Below are 22,236 nucleotides of genomic sequence, written 5' to 3' on the forward strand. Positions count from 1 at the left end.
TTGAGCCCTTACCCTGTGCAAACTATATACTAGGAAAGCAGTTGGAAATAGTAAGTGGACAATCATACATATGTACAGAATATGTCAAATTCATTCTATTTATATTCTTTGGAGTTCAGCTGTATAAGAAGCTCTTTATAACCACAATAGTTAATATGGATATTTAGGTATTTTTTTCCCCAGCGAAAAAGATGGTAATGCTACCTCTCTTTTCCCTCTCCCTCTATAGAAATATTCTAAATACCAAATGTTTTTCTAAGAGGGAATGTTCTAGATATTTTAACTGGAGTTAAAGACTTTATTTGGATAAATTAACTGATGCTGTCATATATTTTTCTAATATTATGAAGTATGAAGTCCTTAATCACATTAATTTATAATTGTCAATATTGTCTGACTGTACAGCTTATTCATAGAAAAGTATAAAAGAAGTTTATATCCCCAGCATCTCAAAATAAACACTGATACCTATTTTCTTCTAGTTTTTTTCTAAGATTTTCTCTTTTCAAAACATTTCTTTTCTATTTTAGAAAAAGTAAAAGGAATTACTTTCAAACATTAGAAGTATGTTAAAAGTTATCTCAGAGTATTATGTATGCCATTTTTCATTCACCACTATGTATATTCCATGAATTTCTCTACAGAAGTGTTTATCCTGTTTAATATGTATATACTGGGACTCTTTGAGTCTTGGAAAAGAGGGTTCTTAAAATCTTATTGGTGTCATGGTTTAGAACAGTGGTTCTCAAAGTGTGGTCTGGGGATCCCTGGAGGTCTCTGAGACTTTTAGGAGGTCCTTGAGGTAAAAAGTATTGTTGTAATAATTCTAAGATGTTATTTGCCTTCTTCACTCTCTTTCTCTCATGAAGGTACAGTGGAATTTTCCAGAGGCTTCATAGGGTGTGTAATATTGCAACAGCCTGAGTAATGAAGCAGCTATGAGAATCCAACATTTTTCTATTAAATAAAACATTAAAGAGATTGGAGGGAAAAAAGCCTTTCTTCTCACTAAATTCTTTTCCTGTATGGAACATATATTTTCCATAAAAATACTTGTGTTAACATACTGAATATTGCTACCTTTTAAATGATTTGATAAATGGTTTAAATTTTCTGTTTTAATTTATAAAACAGTAATATTGATAGATATAACCTCTAAATAAAACCTCTTTAGGGTCCTCAATAATTTTTCAGAGTGTTAAAGGATCCTGATACTGAAAAAATTAAGAATCACTAGTTTAGAAAAAGATTGATGGGAAAAATCTAGGCGCCCTTCCTTACATCCTTATACTTCAAGTCTCTTTTTAGAATATCATCCTTTCTTTGTTTTTTAGAGATCAAGGGACTTAGAGTTCTATTTCTGTCCCAGATTCTTCTCTGGAACTAAGAAGCTTGTCAGTCTTCCAAAAATAACAGTTCTTTGTTTTTTCCTTTTTAGATTTGATGGTAGAGTGGTGGCAAAGCTCCCTTTCACCCCCCTTTCCTACATCCAAGGACTGTCTCATCGAAATCTGCTGGGGGACGATACCACAGACTGTTCCTTCATCTTCCTGTATATTCTCTGTACCATGTCAATTCGACAGGTAAGTGACAACATCCACTCTTTAATATGTATATCCTTCCTTGCTGTCACACCCTAAATTAGTGTCTACTTCTGTAATACTGGAAGTGTCTACCTGTTGCTACTGAGATCTTTCAGTTGCTTGTTTTAGAATTCAAGTATCATCTAAAGCTGTTTTAAATGTATGTAGGTCTAGATTACTGATCCTTAGGGATGGGAAGTAGCCATAAAATCAAACATGGTTTCCACATCCCATTTTTAGAGCTCTCAAGTTTCTTCTTTATTGCAACTATCTAAAGGTAGAAAAGTAAAGAGTGGCTTTTGTCTTCCCACTATCATTTCTTCTTTATTATACACCAGTGCCTTTTGGCACTTCAGAAACACAAATAAACAAATAATTTGGTGACTTGAAGTTAGTCACAGTTGAGATAAAGTCTGGCTTGTAGAATTTACATTCAAGCAACATGATGGTCAGACATTCATAGTGAAAAAGAGTGAGAGCTAAGAGTTACATATAAGGTTGTGAGAGCCTGGAAGAGAGACATAACATTCAATTAGTGGCAGACGATTCAGGCAGAAAGGTTGAAAGAATGAAGTGGCTTTTGAGATGGGACTTTAAAAAGTAAGACAGGTTAATTAAAGTCTCTGGCTCCAGAACTCTTCATATTTCAAGGCATTATTCAGTTTTTGAACATACTGCCACTCAGCAGGCATTGTAGTGGGGAGGTTGGCACATGCAATAAGTATGAGCATGATTCTTTCAATGATTGTTACATAAATGATTCAGAGTTATTTTTCTTCTTCTTCTTCCTCTGAATATTGTCTGTGGCAGCAGGTTTTTTGATTTGTCTGGCATGTGGGAATCAATAGGAAATGGAATAATAGTTTGAAGCTCACAAAGATCTTCATGATCTTACCACTTAATACTTTCCTTACCTCATCTCTCACCTCATCCAACACTCCGGCCATTCTGACTTGCCTGACAGTTTCCATGTTCCACTTACCCAGACTCACTTTTTGTGAATGCTCTTCCTTCTATCTGGATGTCTCCCACCTTTTTCTGTTGCATATTAAATGCAACCAAGTTTCCAGGCTTCCTGGAATCATTTTCTGACACTTGCTGCATTCTGCAGGGTAGATATATGACCAGATGCAGAAATCTCAGAAGATTATCACAGTAGTCTAGCAAAAAATCACTGTGTTCTAAACTTACAGTGATGGGAGGGTTGAAAAGGAGAGGACAAAGTTGAAAAATATATAGAGGTAAACTAGCAGAACTTAGTGATTGATTTAATGTGAGAAAGGAGAAACTAAGGTAACTTCAACATTATGGCTTTGGTGACCAAATGGAGGATGGGAATAGAAGAAAGAGAAGTAGGTTGGTTAGAAAACATGCTGTTTGAGGTGTTTGTGAGGGACTTAAGTGGGCATGTCCACCAGGAAATTGTATTCTTGTGTAGCCGAGGTGTATACTACATCTTTTGACATGCTTTAGCATTTTGGCTTATCTGAGGTGAAAGCCAAGACAGCGACAACATGGATCTCTTTGTTGGTTTAACAGAGGTAATTGATAACTAGAATATTGCTCTTAAATTTGATTATTTAAGTATGAAATATTAAAATTATAGCTAGGGTCAAAATATTAATAAAAAATGATGTATACATGCTACTTTAAGCAACGAAGAACAATTCTATTTTAATTACATGCAGATGTTACTACTTTATTTTTGATGGCTCACGACAGTTTTGTGGTTTTTTTGTGTTTGGGGGTTTGTTTTTTTGGGGCCAGCCTCGCGGCTTTGCAGGATCTCAGTTCTCTGACCAAGGATTGAACCCAGGTCATGGCAGTGAAAACCCGGAATCCTAACCACTAAGCCACCAGGGAACTCCCTCACAATAGTTATTTTAGATGCACCATTTGCACTGCTACCTGGACATTGTTACCTAGAAATCACCATCTGAACTGTAGACGTTTTTTTTTAGTGAAATAAATGTTAAGAATGATCATTGAGAAAGTTCAGCTCAAGCTGGTCTTTAAACTCCTTTCAGTTATTTCAGAAAGTCTGGTGAGGTGTATGTGTAGCAATTAATTTTATCAGGAATGCCATGGTCATTTACCATGGTGGTCAGCAAACTTCTTCTGTTTGCTGACCACCATGTAAGGGTCTAGATCAGGGGTCCCCAGCCCCCGGGCTGCGGACTGGTACGGCATGTTAGGAACTGGGCCGCGCAGCAGGAAGTGAGCTGCGGGCAAGCGAGCGAAGCTTCATCTGCTGCTCCCCATCGCTCACACTACTGCTTGAACCATCTCCCCGCTGCCCGTCCATGGAAAAAATTGTATTCCATGAAACCAGTCCTTGGTGCCAAAAAGGTTGGGGACTGCTGGCCTAGATGATAAATATTTTTGTATTTACTTTTCAGACCATACAGTCTCTGTCACAACAACTTAACTCTGCCATTACAGTATGAAAACAGTCCTAGACAATATGTAAATGAATGAATGTGGCTGTGTTCCATCAAAACTTTATTTATAAAAACAGTCAGGGGCTTCCCTGGTGGTGCAGTGGTTAGGAATCTGCCTGCCAATGCAGGGGACATGGGTTCGAGCCCTTGTCCAGGAAGATCCCACATGCCACGGAGCAACTAAGCCCATGTGCCACAACTACTGAGCCTGCGCTCTACAGCCCGCAAGCCACAACTGCTGAAGCCCACGTGCCACAACTACTGAAGCCCATGCACCTAGAGCCCGTGCTCCGCAACAAGAGAAGCCACCACAGTGAGAAGCCTGCGTGCCACAATGAAGAGTAGCCCCCGCTAGCCGCAACTAGAGAAAGCCCGTGCGCAGCAATGAGGACCTAATGCAGCCATTAATTAATTAATTAATTAATTTTTAAAAAACGGACAGTAGACCAGCCATGCTAACTCCTGAGAATACAAAGAAAAGGTGAAAGGTGATGGGCGGGGAGAGAAGGAGCGGCAAAAAAAACACAAAAATTCAGTGTGTTTGTTTTCAGCCAAGGAAGATATATATTCATACTTTTAATTTCCGCTTGTCCGAGTATATGCACTGATATTAATAAGAGAAAAGTATATAGAGCTCTAGTATAGGTATTCTGAGATATTAAAAATCTTTGAAAAATCACTAAAATGACCTACTTTTATCATTTTTATTAGCTGCCAATAGTTTCTTATTCTGTTCCCCATTGGTTGTTAGTATGTATACTAACAGGAGGATTATGAACTTATATCCGGTCTGAAATACTTTAGCATTTGAAGTGTTACTATGGAATATATGCTTCTTTCTTTGAATTAAAATTCCTTTCTCTTATTCCCTTTCTCTTTCTATGTTTTGTTTTGTTGTTTTATTTGTTTTTTAAGATCTTACATTGCATAATAGTTAACTCTGTAGATGCATGTGAAATGATCCGTCATAAAATATGAGGCTTTCAGATTAGAGACTGTATTATGATTCCCTCAATGAAGCCATTCTTTTTTTTTAATTAATAAATATATATATTAAAAAAAATTTTTTTTGGCTGTGTTGGGTCTTTGTTGCTGCGCATGGGCTTTCTCTAGTTGCACCGAGCGGGGGCTACTGTTCATTATGGTGCGCAGGCTTCTAGTGATTTCTGAATTTCCTGTATATATCTTAAAGTGTAGTGTGCACCTAAAAGGCAGGTGTGAAACAAACAGTAGATACTACACCCAAATATAAACTTGGAAAATTGGGGTTATACCACTTTTTACTCCCTTAAACAATGTAGGAAAATTCATGTTGCCCCCAACCTCCAGTAGGAATTGTCAACTTCGGGATTTTTACCAATCTAACAGATAAGAATTGCTCTCTCATTGTAGTTTTAATTTGCTTATTTGGATTGAGCATCTCTGTTTGTCTAAGAGCTATTCATGTATTTTTTTCTTTCTTTGGTAGGTGAGACACTGTGTATGCTTTTTGCCTATTTCGCTATTGGGTTGTTGGTCTTTTTCTTAATTTTTAGCTCTTAGAGAGATTAGCCCTCTCTGTGATCTAAGTTACTAATAATTTTTACAAATTGTCATTCGTGTTTGTTTTACTTAGTATGGTTTTTGCCATGCAAAATTTTGTTTGCTGGAGGTTTTTAGTTGTTTTTTTGTTTGTTTTTCTTTTCCTTTTTTGGTTTACTAGTCTTTAACTAAAGTTATAAAGAAATTCATCCTTGTTTTCTTCTAGTACATTTTGACTTCATTAAGTCATGGTTCGATGCATTTGGAGTTGACACTGGTGTACCTTATTCATTCTTTGCTCTTGTACTTTGCCAACTATTATGTGATTTTTATTAGGGAAAACATGGATTCATTTGAGATCAAAGGTTGCCTATCCCTTGTTTTCAAAGACTGAGGAGCCGGAGGGTCAAAAGAATGCAGTAAGGTTAATGATCATTCTTGAATCTAGTGTGTATTTGAATAGGACGAAGCCCTGTCAGCAGCCTACTATTAATATTTTCTCTGGAGTGCCTGTCTAAATTCCTCTTTGAAATTTGAAAGTCTGTTCAGATCCCAGTGCAAGTGTTTGGCTGGGGACACTCCTCCTTTCTTCACACCTTGTGTAGATAATTAGGGTTTTGGAATGCACAGGTGTCATAGAGTGGGCTAAGCATTGTGATCTGAACCCCTAGAGTAAAAGAATATGGAGGAGTGGGTCAAAATATATGTGTCATACCTGTAGAGTCTCAAGGTTTAAACTTGTCAGTGTGACTGCCCCTGGTAGCAATTTTCCAGAGGAATCCTCAAGGCAATGCTCTCTTATGTCCAGAAGCTACTTTCTGGTTTCCTATATTCAGTAATACCAGTGCTTTTAATCTTTCTTGTTTATTGTGGTAAAATAGACATAACATAAAATATGCTGCTTTAACCATTTTTAACTGTACAGTTCTGTGACATTAAGTACATTGTACGTTGTCATATGACCATCACCACTATCCATCTCTAGAACTTTTTCATATTCCCAAACCGAAAATCTCTGCCCATTAAACACTAAATCTCCATTACCCTCTCCCCTCAGTCCCTGGCAACAACCATTCTACTTTCTGTCTCTGTGAATTTGATTGTTCATATTTGTGAATTTGACCTCATATAAGTAGAATCATACTTATGTTCTTTTGTAACTGGCATGTTTTAAAGGTTCATCCATGTTGTAGCATGTGTCAGAATTTCTTTCCTTTTTAAGGGTGAATAGACATTCAGTTGTATGTATATACCACATTTTGTTTATTCATCTGTCAAAGGACAATTGGATTGCTTCTACCTTTTGGCTGTTGTGAGTAATGCTGCTGTGGACACAGGTGTATAAATGTCTGAATTCCTGTTTTCCCTTCTTTTTGCATATATACCCAGAAGTAGAATTGCTGGTCATACTGCAATTCTATGTTTAATTTTTTGAGGAATCAACATACTGTTTTCCACAGCTACTCATCATTTTACCCAGTACTGTTATCTTAAGGCTTCAGTTTGCCACCAGTTTGAGACCATTTTTAAAAGAATACAAGTAATTTCTCATGCTTTTGTTTCAGTGAGTGAAAACCATAATTTCATTCACTCAGGGTTAATGTTTATGCTGAACGTGTAAAAACAAAATGAATTTTATTCGTTACCTCCAGCAATGGTGGGGTGACCTTGCTTGTTTTAATGGGGAAGTCTTCTTGTAGTAAATTAGAATATAGCATCTATGGGAATGAGAAACATTTCTGTTATTCATGTCCTTAAAGTGTCAACAGTTTTAATTGCTGAAGTGAGTAGATAGTTCTATCACCAGGTTTCTGGAATTTGTTTTAAACACCTTATATTTGTGAAAGATTATGATATTTACATATGTCAGTTAATAACATCTCTACGGTATTAACCAGAATCCACTTCCTTTACTGAAAGTGGTAGTGTGATTAAATCAGCTAGCTCCAGTCCCTTCGTGACAATACCCCAAGGGTAGGAGTGTGCTAACTGGTTTAAAAAAAAAGTGTCACCTTAAGAACAACTGCTAAAAACAAAAAAGAAAACTGCTAACTTTCTATATCATGACCCCTTATTATGATGGAGGTATAATATTAGGTTGAATTAAGGGTATCTATCTGCTTCAATATTTTTTCCCCTATCTATAAGAGAACTTACTATCACATTAATAATTGATAGTGTCCTCTGTTCATTTATTCATTCAACAAAATTGAACACATATGTGTATCAGGCTCTGTGCTGGATGCTTAGTATACAGTTATTAAAAAAAAAAAACTGATGTATAATTATGGTCCTTGCCCTCATGGAACTTATGTTTCTTTTGAAATAAAAAGGTTAATTTTCCCCACCTGCAACTTCACTTCTAAAGAAATCATTATCAAATATGAGGGTATAGAAGTACATTTAAAATTATTTCTGTTATACTAATCATTCAGAGTGGAGGCAGATTAAACAAAGATTTAATTTTAAACCTAAACTAAGGCAATTTAATGACATTACTAATTCACGTAAGTATTTGTGAGTCTGGTTTTTATCTATTATTTTTTTCATGTTCTGGTATGTTAGTGATTATATGATTCACCACTGACTTAAGAGTTTTCAAGGAGGCACTTCCCTGGTGGCGCAGTGGTTAAGAATCCACCTGCCAATGCAGGGGACACGGGTTCAAGCCCTGGTCTGGGGAAATCCCACATGCTGCGGAGCAACTAAACCTGTGTGCCACAAATACTGAGCCTGCGCTCGGAGAAGCCCGCGCACTGCAATGAAGACTAACCCCTGCTCTTTGCAACTAAAGAAAGCCCCACACAGCAACAAAGACCCAATGCAGCCAATAAATAAATAAATAATTTTTTTAAATAAATAAATAAAACAAGTTGGAAATTTAGTGACATTCTATCATTTGGTCTTCTTATTGCTTTGTGTAGTGGATTTTTCGAGGGGGGCATGAAGGAGCTATTTTTATTATGAAAGAAATACAGACATTCTCCAGCTTTACTAAGGGGAAGTAACCTACTAATGATTGATTTTTCTTCATAACCTGTTTTTAGATTTCTTTTTAAAGTACAGCATGGTCTATAATATTGTGAGTGATTGAATGAATGAATGAAGTATTTTATGGCAAATATAATTTAAATGAGTTCTTGAAGTTGTGTCTTCATATTTAAATATTATGTGATATTCTGACAGTGTTATCTCAGAAATATAAACATATCAGTAACAATTCTTTTTTTTGAATATTTGAATTTTATTTTATTTTTTAATACAGCAGGTTCTTATTATCTATTTTATACATATTAGTGTATATATGTCAATTCCAATCTCCCAGTTCATCACACCACCACCACCCCCTGCCGCTTTCCCCGCTTGGTGTCCATACGTTTGTCCCCTACATCTCTGTCTCTATTTCTGCCCTGCAGACTGGTTCATCTGTACCATTTTTCTAGGTTCCACATATATGCGTTAATATATGGTATTTGTTTTTCTCTTTCTGACTTACTTCACTCTATATGACAATCTCTAGATCCATCCACGTCTCTACAAATGACCCAATTTAATTCCTTTTTATGGCTGAGTAATATTCCATTGTGTATATGCACCACATCTTCTTTATCCATTTGTCTGTCAATGGGCATTTAGGTTGCTTCCATGACCTGGCTATTGGAAATAGTGCTGCAGTGAACTCTGGGGTGCATGTGTCTTTTTGAATTATGGTTTCCTCTGGGTATATGCCCAGTAGTGGGATTGCTGGGTCCTATGGTAGTTCTACTTTCAGTTTTTTAAGGAACCTCCATACTGTTTGCCATAGTGACTATATCGATTTACATTCCCACCAACAGTGCAAGAGGGTTCCCTTTTCTCCACACCCTCTCCAGCATTTGTTGTTTGTAGATTTTCTGATGATGCCCGTTCTAACTGGTGTGAGGTGATACCTCATTGTAGTTTTGATTTGCATTGCTCTAATAATTAGTGATGTTGAGCAGCTTTTCATGTGCTTCTTGGCCATCTGCATGTCTTCTTTGGAGAAATGTCTATTTAGGTCTTTTGCCCATTTTTTGATTGGGTTCTTTGTTTTTTTAATATTGAGCTGCATGAGCTGTTTATATATTTTGGAGATTAATTCTTTGTCTGTTGCTTTGTTTGAAAATATTTTCTCCCATCCTGAGGGTTGTCTTTCCATCTTGTTTGTAGTTTCCTTTGCTGTGCAAAAGCTTTGAAGTTTCATTAGGTCCTATTTGTTTATTTTTGTTTTTAGTTCCATTACTCTAGGAGGTGGATCAAAAAAGATCTTTCTGTGATTTATGTCAAAGAGTGTTCTTCCTATATTTTCCTCTGAGAGTTTTATAGTGTCCAGTCTTACATTTAGGTCTCTAATCAATTTTGAGTTTATTTTTGTGTATGGTGTTAGGGAGTGTTCTAATTTCATTCTTTTCCATGTAGCTGTCCAGGTTTCCCAGCACCACTTATTGAAGAGACTGTCTTTCTCCATTGTATATCCTTCGGTTTGTCCTATATGGCCTTTATTATGTTGAGGTAGTTTCCCTCTATGCCCACTTTCTGGAGAATTTTTATCATAAATGGGTGTTGAATTTTGTCAAAAGCTTTTTCTGCATCTATTGAGATGATCACATGGTTTTTATTCTTCAGTTTGTTAATGTGTATCACACTGATTGATTTGCATATATTGAAGAATCCTTGCATCCCTGGGATAAATCCCACTTCATCATGGTGTATGATCCTTTTAATGTGTTGTTGGATTCTGTTTGCTAGTATTTTGTTGAAGATTTTTCATCATGGATTATCATCAGTGATATTGGATTTATCATCAGTGATATTGGTCTGTAATTTTCTTTTTTTGTAGTATCTTTGTCTGGTTTTGGTATCAGGGCGATGGTGGCCTCATAGAATGAGTTTGGGAGTGTTCCTTCCTCCGCAATATTGTGGAAGAGTTTGAGAAGGATAGGTGTTAGCTCTTCTCTAAATGTTTGATAGAATTCATCTGTGAAGCCATCTGGTCCTGGACTTTGTTGGAATATTTTTAATCACAGTTTCAGTTTCATTACTTGAGATTGGTCTGTTCATATTTTCTATTTCTTCCTGGTTCAGTCTTGGAAGGTTATAGCTTTCTAAGAATTTCTCCATTTCTTCCAGGTTGTCCATTTTATTGGCATAGAGTTGCTTGTAGTAGTCTCTCATGATGCTTTGTATTTCTGCGGTGTCCGTTGTAACTTCTCCTTTTTCATTTCTAATTTTATTGATTTGAGTCCTCTACCTCTTTTTCTTGATGAGTCTGGCTAAAGGTTTATCAATTTTGTTTATCTTCTCAAAGAACCAGCTTTTAGTTTTATTGATCTTTGCTATTGTTTTCTTTGTTTCTATTTCATTTATTTCTGCTCTCATCTTTATGAATTCTTTCCTTCTACTAACATTGGGTTTTGTTTGTTCTTCTTTCTCTAGTTCCTTTAGGTGTAAGGTTAGATTGTTTATTTGAGATTTTTCTTGTTTCTTGAGGAAGGCTTGTATTGCTATAAACTTCCCTCTTAGAACTGCTTTTGCTGCATCCCATAGGTTTTGGATCGTTGTGTTTTCATTGTCATTTGTCTCTAGGTGTTTTTTGATTTCCTGTTTGATTTCCTCAGTGATCTCTTGGCTATTTAGTAACATATTGTTTAGCCTCCCTGTGTTTTTTATGTTTTTTTCCCTGTAATTGATTTCTAGTCTCATAGTACTGTGGTCAGAAAAGATGCTTCATGTGATTTCAGTTTTCTTAAATTTACTGAGGCTTGACTTGTGACCCAACTTGTGATCTCTCCTGGAGAAGAACTGTTCCATGTGCCCTTGAGAAGAAAGTGTAATCTGCTGTTTCTGGATGGAATGTCTTATAAATATCAATTAAATCTGTCTGGTCTATTGTGTCATTTAAACCTTGTGTTTCCTTATTAATTTTCTGTCTGGATGATCTGTCCATTGGTGGAAGTGAGGTGTTAAAGTCCCCCACTATTATTGTGTTACTGTCGATTTCCTCTTTTAGAGCTGTTAGCAGTTGCCTTATGTATTGAGGTGCTCCTATGTTGGGTGCATATATATTTATAATTGTTATATCTTCTTGGATTGATCCCTTGATCATTATGTTGTGTCCTTCCTTGTCTCTTGTAGCATTCTTTATTTTAAAGTCTATTTTATCTGATATGAGTATTGCTACTCCAGCTTTATTTTGATTTCCATTTGCATGGAATATCTTTTTCCATTCCGTCACTTTCAGTCTGTATGTGTCCCTAGGTCTGAAGTGGGTCTGTTGTAGACAGCATATATATGGGTCTTGTTTTGGTATCCATTCAGCGAGCCTGTGTCTTTTGGTTGGAGCATTTAATCCATTCACGTTTAAGGTAATTATTGATATGTATGTTCCTATTACCATTTTCTTAATTGTTATGGGTTTGTTTTTGTAGGTCCTTTTCCTCTCTTGTGTTTCCCACCTAAAGAAGTTCCTTTAACATTTGTTGTAGGGCTTGTTTCATGTTGCTGAATTCTCTTAGCTTTTTCTTGCCTGTAAAGCTTTTGATTTCTCCGTAGAATCTGAATGAGATCCTTGCTGGGTAGAGTAATCTTGGTTGTAGGTTCTTCCCTTTCATCACTTTAAATACATCATGCCACTCCCTTCTGGCTTGTAGAGTTTCTGCTGAGAAATCAACTGTTAACCTTATGGGAGTTCCCTTGTATGTTATTTGTTGTTTTTCCCTTGTTGCTTTCAGTAATTTTTCTTTGTCTTTAATTTTTGTCAGTATTATTACTATGTGTCTCAGCGTGTTTCTCCTTGGGTTTATCCTGCCTGGGGCTCTTTGCGCTTCCTGGACTTGGGTGGCTATTTCCTTTCCCATGTTAGGGAAGTTTTCAACTATATCTCTTCAGATATTTTCTCGGGTCCTTTCTCTCTCTCCTTCTTCTGGGACCCCTATAATGCGAATGTTGTTGCATTTAATGTTGTCCCAGAGGTCTCTTAGGCTGTCTTCATTTCTTTCCATTCTTTTTTCTTTATTCTGTTCTGTGGCAGTGAATTCCACCATTCTGTCTTCCAGGTCACTTATCCATTCTTCTGCCTCAGTTATTCTGCTATTGATTCCTTCTAGTGTATTTTTCATTTCAGTTATTTATTGTTCATCTCTGTTTTTTTGTCTTTAATTCTTCTAGGTCTTTGTTAAACATTTCTTGCATCTTCTCGATCGTTGCCTCCATTCTTTTTCCGAGGTCCTGGATCATGTTCACTATCATTATTCTGAATTCTTTTTCTGGAAGGTTGCCTATCTCCACTTCATTTAGTTGTTTTTCCGGGGTTTTATCTTGTTCCTTCATCTGGTACAAAGTCCTCTGCCTTTTCATTTTGTCTATCTTTTTGTGAATGTGGTTTTCCTTCCACAGGCTGCAGAACTGTAGTTCTTCTTGCTTCTGCTGTCTGCCCTCTCAGTAGCAATTATTCTTAATGATAAAGTATTGGGGAGTGTATACTTCAGAGGAGCCTAGATATAGATATTCTCATAGTGCCTTATGCACATTAGGTACTCAGTAACTGTTGAATGAATGAATGCATACAAGCTAACCTGCCTACCCTGGGTTAGAGTTTGTTCTGAAGAACAGAACTTTAATAGAGGAGGTACTATGTAAGAGAACCCATTAGATTAAGAATCCAAAAACATGGGTTTTAATTCTAACTCTGTTCTTCATTTAACTTTGTAATTTTGGACAGGCCATCCTACTCTTCCAAGTTTTAATTGGAATTTCTCAAATATAAAATGAAAGACTTGAGCAAAAATAATTAGACGATCTTTAAGGTTTTCCCACTTACAGGTACTGTACAATATCTTAACTGACCTTATTTACCCTCTCCACATTCATGAACCCCTTCCCTCCCTCTTTAAAGCAAACCACCTTATCCCCACATCACAATGTCCACTCCTGTGCTCTTTAGAACTCCTCCACCTGTCTGCTCCCACCAGTTGAGTCATTGCCTTCCAAGAGCCAATTGTGTTTATCCCTAAACTGTTTATGCTAGTTTTACTCATTGTTGCATTTATGTTATTTAATTTAATGTTATATTAACCGATGAAATCTGAGTATAAAATAGTCTTTTCTATGAGAACTAGTTTCATAAAGTTGAGTTTCTAAAAAAAAAAACTACTGAATTAGATTTAAGTGAGACAGCTGAAAAGATGAGGGGTTGTGTAGAAACCTAGGAGGATTCTGAACTTAGATTACTTTGCAAAATTCTGAATTCTCTCACTTCTTTGAAGACATTGATACCGAATATTTCAGTTTCAGCTGATACTGAACATTTCAGTTTCAGCTTCAGACGGTGCAATAATGACTAAATCCAGCTATAAGCCCCATACTCAGAGAAAAAGCCTTCCTACACGAAATAGCTAATGAATGTACTTTGTGTACATTGTACACAATGTACTTGTGTTGAAATAAAAGATTACCTCTTTTTATGATTCTCCACTTGAAAAAATCAGCTTCTTTGGTTAGTAGACCAAGATCCTATGAGGGAAGAGGCCTTTTACTGTTCTGTGATCTCTATAACATTGTAGGCCTTTTAAAAAATAAGTAGTAATCATCCTGTTTTAGGTCATATTAGTACTTTTTATTTGTAAGGTTTCTCTTTATATGAGATCTATGTTAAATACTTTTCTCTATATCTCATTAAAACCCAATTTTTATTCTGTTTCCTTCACAGAACATCCAGAAGATCCTTGGCCTTGCCCCTTCACGAGCCGCCACCAAGCAGGCAGGTGGATTTCTTGGCCCTCCACCTCCTTCTGGGAAGTTCTCTTGAATTTAAGAAGAACCCTATAATTCCTGTCATTCTTTTTAGACACTCAAATAAGACCGGCAACTATTTTGTAGCAAGAGCCATAGGCAGCCTTAGCACTTGGGCCACTTTTTAATTTTGAGTTATTTCTAGGTTTTTTTGGATATGATTCGAATGAGAATGGCACTCAACAAACATGATAGTGCTTTTGGTCACAGATTAATTTTTTTTAAACAAGTGTTTTGATTAGATAAGCACAGGTGATGTTTATGTGATGAGAAACAAATTCTTATTTTGCTTACACAAATATTTCTGTGGGATCAACTTTCAAGTATGTGCTGTGTGCCATGTACCATGGAAGTTGGCTCTCTATGAGCATTTAGAGATCTGGAAGAAAAATTTAGTTTATGTAACTCTTATTTGGAACAATTTGTTGTGTGTTTTTTTCAACCCAAATATATGACCTGAGATCAATAAAAGAGGCCAAAATTTTAGCTATTTCATCTACAAGGAGAGACGTGTTTTGTTTTGCCATATTTCTAGATACATATTTTTAGTAATCTGAACATAAGGGTAAACATTGGCGAGGAAGGGGCAATGCTGTTTTTGTTTTTTCTCGCCCGTCCGCCCTACCCTGGAGCAATGTTTAAATGTAATATTTTATCATACTTGCTTCATATGCTCAAAATACAGAGTTGCCCTGTTATAGGAATTCTAAAACATGAGAGGAAAGGAAGGTAATAACTCACAGGAGTATAAAAATGAGGGTCCTCAGCAGTTTCCTTCATACTCTAGTACAATCTGTTGGATTCTTGGGAAAGCACTCAGTCCTCCCCTCGAGGCAAGGTTATAGTTATTTGTGGTTAATCTTGCAGAGCTTCCTTGTAGTCACAGTGGCCTTTGGTTCCTGCCCTGCTCCTTTGTAAAGGATGAGGGGATGTTTATACCATGATCTTTCCCCCCGAATCCATGGAATTAGAAATCTTATGTGGAGTGATAACTCTAGTACTAAATGTTTACTTTTATCAGTAGTGTCCTTAGATGCATGTATTCTACCAGTGAGAAAGGTACATTATTTGCAAAGTAACAACTGTTAAACCAACAGCAAACTTTTCAATGGCATCAAGTCCAGAAGACAGTGGGATAATATTTTGAAAGCTGGAGAAAATAATTATCAACCTAGAATTTTATGTACAGCTAAACCAGAAGTTTGGGAGCAAAACTGGGGAAAATATTTTCAGAGCTACAAAATCCAAGATAGTTGAATTATTAAAGGATACATTTCAGGGACGGGAAAGAATACCAGGGGGAAGTTGTGGGATCTAAGAAACGATGGTCAACACAGAAATTGATAAAATATATGGATAAATTTAAATATTTTATGGATTATCTAGTTTAAGGATTATCTCAAGACAACCCCCCAAATTAATTACTGTTCTTGCCCTCATTTAACAGATGAAGAAACTGAGGCAAGAGAGGTTAACTAACTTGCTCAGCATCCCTTAGCTAGTGAGTGGCAGAGTTAGGATTCGAACCCAAGCAGTTTAAAGCCATGTAGTCCAGGCTCTCAAATGCTATGTTGTATTATAACATCCCAGTATAGCATGTGGTGAGTCTCTTCCCATCTCTTTCCCTTATCTCCTCAGCTAGAATATATGAGCTCTAAAGTTGAGGCTTTGTCTTTTTTGGTTGTTGTTCTTGTTTCCTCAAAGCCATCACATGGGTGGGAGGGAGCACAGCAGGAGCTCATTGAAAGCAGATGAAATGGAACAGAAATCTCTATTGCAAGGTTACCTTTATCAGAAAAGATGCCTGATAATGGATAGTGATAACTTCTAATGGTCTTTTCTCCATGTCATTAACTGTTCCAGGCAAAATAAAAATTAAAAGGGTGATAAAGAAGGAAATGATGATCACGATAACAATGATGAGAAAATGATGGAATATCTAAAATAAAGCATAAAGAGAGAAGAAACCACACTCAAAATTCTGCCGTTACCTTGTAAAGTGAAAATATATAGTTCATCCTCCCATCAGCCCTCTTAGGTTTTGAAGTTGGTGCTTTCTAATCAGATTTCTAATGGATGTTGAGGTTTTCATAAAGTATATTTCAGTGGAAGAGGGTAAATAAGAGGGAGAAGTGAAAAAGGAGAAGGAAGGAGGAGAGAGAACATCTATTCACCCTATTCCTAAAAGGACACAATAGCAAGGATGTATGCAGAGGAAACAGAGCTATCACATCACAAGAATGTAAATGCAAGGAGATACTAAGGGCTACTATAGCCTCACAGTTAGCTTTTTAATTTACTTGCCCTGAAAAATTTTCAAGACTAGTCATTCGGATGACTCTAAATCCAGACCATCACTGAATTAGTGGAGATGACATTTCAAGCCAGAGAAGCCTCTGAACAGCTCTCAAAACACGTGATTTGGCTACTTTGCTTATGTAAAGGATAGATTGTCCCCGTCCTAGTTAAAAAAAAATCAAGCATTATTAATATTTACATTAGGCTACTCAGGTTGTGCTCATAATATACTTAGTAGTAAACTTTTTTAAAATGCAGGTAAACCTAAATTTATTAACAGATAAGACTTCAAAATCTAAGCCAGTTTGAAACCTGGAAAGCAAACGAGTGTACTCATATGCCTTTGACCAGATTGTGGTTCCTCTTCTCTCATTTGTAAATTCTTCTCTTCAGTTTGTTTAGTAATTTAAAATGACATCAATGTGTTGATGAGCATCCAGAATTTTCCCTTACATCCAAATCAAAACCATTTTGTCACAGGCTAGTGTGTAGTAGGGTTTTTTCAACATAACTTAAACTTATATTGTGTATTTCAGTCCTGCCCTTCAATACAAGTAAAAGCACCATATACCTTCTCCTTTTTTGGATTAATTCTGCTTAAGTTACAGTCTTTTATTTTCTTTGAATTTACTTCTTGCTTTGAGTTTTAAAGCTTTTTAGAATGGGGAAAAACCTCAAAAATAAATGAAAGTTAAAAAGATGTATAAAGAACACCCAGATACTGATTATTCATCTTCAGCAATTAATTAATGGCCAATCTTACGTCTACCCCTTCTTGCTTCTATTCCTCTTATATTATTCTAAAGCAAATCCTAGGCATTGTATCTTTTACTCATAAACGTTTCAGGGCTTTAAAGAATATCTATATCTCTATATATGTCTCAATACCATTTTCACACTTTAAAAAATTGACAATTCCTTGATAGGATAATTGTCTATAGATGTCAGAATTTTTTAGTTTTTTTTGAATCAGTTGGTTGACAAGCGTTGTAAATCTCTTCTAATCTATTATCGTGGTTCTCAAACTAGAATACATCAGAATCACCTAGAAGCCTTAAAACACAGACTGCTGGGCCCTACTGCAGAGTTTCTGATAAGACTGCAGTGTAGCTTGAGAACTTGCACTTCTAACAAATTCCAGGGTGACGCTGATGTTGGCTGGTTTGCAGTCCACTCACATTTTAGTTCCCCACCATCTCTCTTTCATTTCCCCCCTTGTAATTTATTTGTTGAAGAAACTGCATTGTTTCCCCTGTAGGGTTTCCCTCAGTTTGAAATTTGCTGATTGCATGCCTGTTTTACACACTGTTGGTTGTCTCTTTTTGTAATGTTAGCTTTTGCTAATCACTAATCACTAATTACTAATAATTAGGGATTGAAAAATTATGATACTCTACTATCTCTTCATTTATTAGGTAAAAATACCTCTATAGGTAGAAGCATCCCTTCATATACCGTTTGGTTACCCAGTGTTAAATTTTATAGGAAAGGCAGACTAAATGCGTGATTATCTGGTTTTCAAAATAATGAGCTGTTCACTCTAATGCTCCAGGGGTGAACAATGTGTGTGATTAGCAGTTCATAGGTTTAAACATACTTGATTCATTTCAGTTCACTGAAGTTATTTTTCTTGCGGATGCTCAAATTGTCCTATTTTTGGCCAGTGAGAGGCTCTTTAAGCTGGCTCCTGGTTTTCATTGGTGGCATCCTTGCTAAGTGATGTGACAAGATGTTCCAGGGCCACCTCATATTTCCTGCCTGACCAGAAGGCAACACTTTCTTCAAGGAGGCCTGATTATTTTTACTGGGGAATGGTATTTGGAGACTGCAGTCAGAGCATAAAGATGCTCGTTGAGACTGGGTTAGTAGGTTTCTAGGCCCTTTTTGTGGACTAAGATAGGTAATACGTTTTGTTGTTGTTTTAAGGTAAAATGCATCATGTGTTTATACCAGTACTCTATGCCCCTCTTAAATTCCGAGCTACAGAGTTTTTCCTTAATTTCTTTAACCTGTGTCTCTTTTAATTCTCATGCTAAGAATTCCAGTTTTCATTGCCAGAAATGATGGAATATCATATACTTAGTCTTTAGCATAATCCCACAATATCCACCCAAAAGTCCCAGAATATCAATACCAACATTACTACCAACAATATAATTACTAAAAATAATTGAAGTTTTTTGGGGGGGAGAGTCGGGGGAGGTTCTTTAAAATACATCCCACTCCAGGTATACAGTCAGATTACAGAAATTTCAGATTATCTGGAATAGTTTCTTTTTTGAGTTTCTCATTCATGTCCTCATCTCTGTCCCCTTAATTTCCCTGAAGTAGCCTCCCAGTTAGTCTCCTTTACTCTGGTCTCTCCTGGCTCATCATCCATCCTGTAAAGTCAATAATCTTTCTAAAATATAAATCTACTTGTGTTGCTCCTCCAAGGAAAGTTGTCCACCGGCTCCCAGTAACCTGTAAGTAAATGTAAACTATTTAGCATAGAAAATCATCCTAGTCTGCATCTCCAGCCTCTCCCACCCCTAGGATCTACCCTTCTCCCATCCCTGTCTCGCATACATCCTAGGCTCTAGTCAAGCAAATTTATTTTTTAAATTCTGCATTTTTCACATTTTTAGATTTTATTACCTTTGTTTTCTCTGCCTGAAATATTCTTCCTCTTATTTGCCTGATTTTCTCATGTTTCCTTCCAGCTCAACTCAAGCATCTCCTCCTCCTAAAGGTTTTCTCTGACCTTTACGTGTTAGGTTTCTTTTCCCTGTATCTGTTTGAGCTTTTCATATGAGTCATTTATTAAAAATGGGCAAATCTCTTAACTTTCTAAGCCCCAATGGCCTCGTCTGGAAAATGGGATGAACACTCAGTTAAAACTGTCATATCCAACATCACTCATCTGAGTCTTCAGCTAGATTCTCTTAGTTCCCTCTGAAAAGCCTGCTGCCTGCTGCCCACAGCACACTGGACACTCTCAGCCGCACATATGCACTTTAGCTCTTACCAGGGAATTGTATAACGTTACTTGTTTTACTTGTTAATTTTAATTATGTACACTAAGTATTGTGTAAATTAATGAAATATGAATGCAAAAAAGAGAATTGTGTCCATGAAAACTAATTTGAATGGTTTGGAATGACTCAATAAAAGCAAATTGCTAAAAATAATTGCTTTGACTTACATATGGGTAAAATAACAGAGACTGAAAAAAGTAATAAAAGTTTAGAAAGATTCAGTACTCATATTCATTCTTAGTGTTTTAGTTCATACTTCACTTTAAAGAAACCAAAACTGGAAATCAGAGGTGATACATTTTCGTCTTAAAAACATTTTATTTTAGGGCTTCCCTGGTGGCGCAGTGGTTGAGAGTCCGCCTGTTGATGCAGGGGACGCGGGTTAGTGCCCTGGTCCGGGAGGATCCCACATACCGCGGAGAGGCTGGGCCCGTGAGCCATGGCCGCTGAGCCTGTGCGTCCGGAGCCTGTACTCCGCAACGGGAGAGGCCACAACAGTGAGAGGCCGCATACCACAAAAAAAACCCACAACATTTTATTTTAGGAAAGCATTGCCACAAAACATGGAATTTTCATCATCACAAGTTCTGTTTAGGGACTTCCCTGGCGGTCCAGTGGTTAAGACTCCATGCTTGCACTGCAGGGCACGCGGGTTCAATCCCTGGTTGTGGAACTGTGATCCCGCATGCTGCGCGGCATGGCCAAAAAATAAGATTAAATAAATAAATTTTTAAAACTCTGTTTAAATTCTTGCAGTCTTTGAAATCTTTGAGTTGCAAATGTTTGATTCTGTTGTTTTATTGCTATAAACTATGCATGGAAAACAAAGAGTTCTTTGCAATGAATGAGGCAGTCATGATGAATCAAACAAACGAGAGGTGATACATTATGGGTTTAGTGTATACAAAAAAAGAAAAAAGGGACTTCGCTGGTGGCGCAGTGGTTAAGAATCCGCCTGCCAACGTAGGGGACACGGGTTTGAGCCCTGGTCTGGGAAGACCCCACGTGCCGCGGAGCAACTAAGCCCGTGCGCCACAACTACTGAGCCTGCGCTCTAGAGCCCACAAGCCACAACTACTGAAGCCCGCATGCCTGGGGCCCATGCTCTGCAACAAGAGAAGCCACCGCAATGAGAAGCCCACGCACCACAACGAAGAGTAGCCCCCGCTCGCCGCAACTAGAGAAAGCCCGCGCGCAGCAACGAAGACCCAAAGCAGCCAAAAATAAATAAATTTATTAAAAGAAAAACGAGACTCAAAAAAATAGGCTCATATTCAGGGAAAAAGCCTTGACCCTACATCAGAAGTGAATAGGTATATATTTGTTATAAGTTAGAAGTGTCTGAAGTACATACAAAAATTTTTTCATGATTCTGTAATTAACTTTTTAGGTTAACCTACAAATTAGTGGTTCTAGTCACATCAGCGACATGGATTTTTCCCTCATAGTGTTTTGGATGGATTATATAAAGCAATTGACATTATGCCTGGCATATTGAAAGCATTTGATCTTCAAACACAGCAGTCCTATAAGGTAGATAGGATATCTTTTTATTGTCCTGATTTTCTATGTGACAGATCAGGTTCTGAAATGTTGTGATGTGTCCAAGATCACAGCAAGTGGCAGAACCAGGAAGAGCCTTAGGCCCCAGGGTCCATGCTCTTTCCACTAGAGCATCCGGTAGGCTGACTCCATTGGGTCTACAATATAAGACTGCTGAGCTGGAATCCTGTCTGGACTTGTTACCCTTTATGCAAAATGTCTTCATGTAAGGCAAGCTGGGGTTCCCAGGGAGTATCATTTAAGTGACTATCACTGTCTCTTTTCCCTCTCTTTTTAAAAAACTTCCCCACATTCCTGTTTCACCATCTGAATGGTACATATTAACGTGACTTTGTGAATCTTAGAAGAAAATTTTAAATTATTAAATCAGGAAATTGTCCACCTGTCACAAATGAATATGGAAGAGGATAAACATAAGTCTACTAAGAGATGATGTTTTTTAATTTCAAAATTGCTTTTTTTAATTTTTATTTTTCAAACTTACTTTACTGAAGTATAGTTGATTTACAATGTGTTAATTTCTGCTGTACAGCAAAGTGATTCAGTTATACAAATATATGTTCTTTTTCATATTTTCCATTATGGCTTATCACAGAGATGACTTTTTTTTTTAATCTTTGAGTCTTTAATTTCTTTTAATTTCTTTATTTTATTTTTGGCTGCGTTGGGTCTTCGTTGCAATGCATGATCTTATCATTGTGGTGGCTTCTCTTGTTGCGGAGCACCGGCTCTAGGAGCGCGGGCTTCAGTAGTTGTGGCACGCGGGCTCAGTAGTTGTGGCTCACGGGCTCTAGAGCACAGGCTCAGTAGTTGTGGCGCACGGGCTTAGTTGCTCCGTGGCATGTGGGATCTTCCCGGACCAGGGCTCGAACCCGTGTCTCCTGCATTGGCAGGTGGATTCTTAACCACTGTGCCACCAGGGAAGTCCCAAGACAATTATATTCTATATGTGAAGAATGTGTGCATTCTCAAGGCTTAAAATGGAATTCAATCTGTAAACTATTA

At 37.1% G+C, this 22,236-nt stretch overlaps 1 protein-coding gene across 2 annotated transcripts in view; it reads left to right on the forward strand.

Annotated features, from left to right (window-relative positions):
• TMCO1 (transmembrane and coiled-coil domains 1) overlaps window positions 1-19,904 on the forward strand; it is a 50,298-nt gene extending 30,394 nt beyond the window's left edge. Inside the window, exons 6-8 of one of the 2 annotated variants that reach the window (XM_029228867.1) lie at window positions 1,439-1,583; window positions 14,271-14,321; window positions 16,217-19,904. In XM_029228867.1, coding sequence (XP_029084700.1) covers window positions 1,439-1,583; window positions 14,271-14,321; window positions 16,217-16,225 — 205 coding nt within the window. In that variant the 3' untranslated portion in view covers window positions 16,226-19,904. Of the gene's footprint in view, window positions 1-1,438; window positions 1,584-14,270; window positions 14,859-16,216 lie in introns of those variants that run through there. The other variant, XM_029228866.1, reaches the window with a different exon arrangement.
• Window positions 19,905-22,236: the final 2,332 nt, after the last annotated feature.

This window comes from Monodon monoceros, unplaced genomic scaffold, assembly GCF_005190385.1.
Source record: "Monodon monoceros isolate NGI ecotype Baffin Bay Population unplaced genomic scaffold, NGI_Narwhal_1 Super_Scaffold_18, whole genome shotgun sequence".
Classification (NCBI taxonomy): domain Eukaryota; kingdom Metazoa; phylum Chordata; class Mammalia; order Artiodactyla; family Monodontidae; genus Monodon; species Monodon monoceros.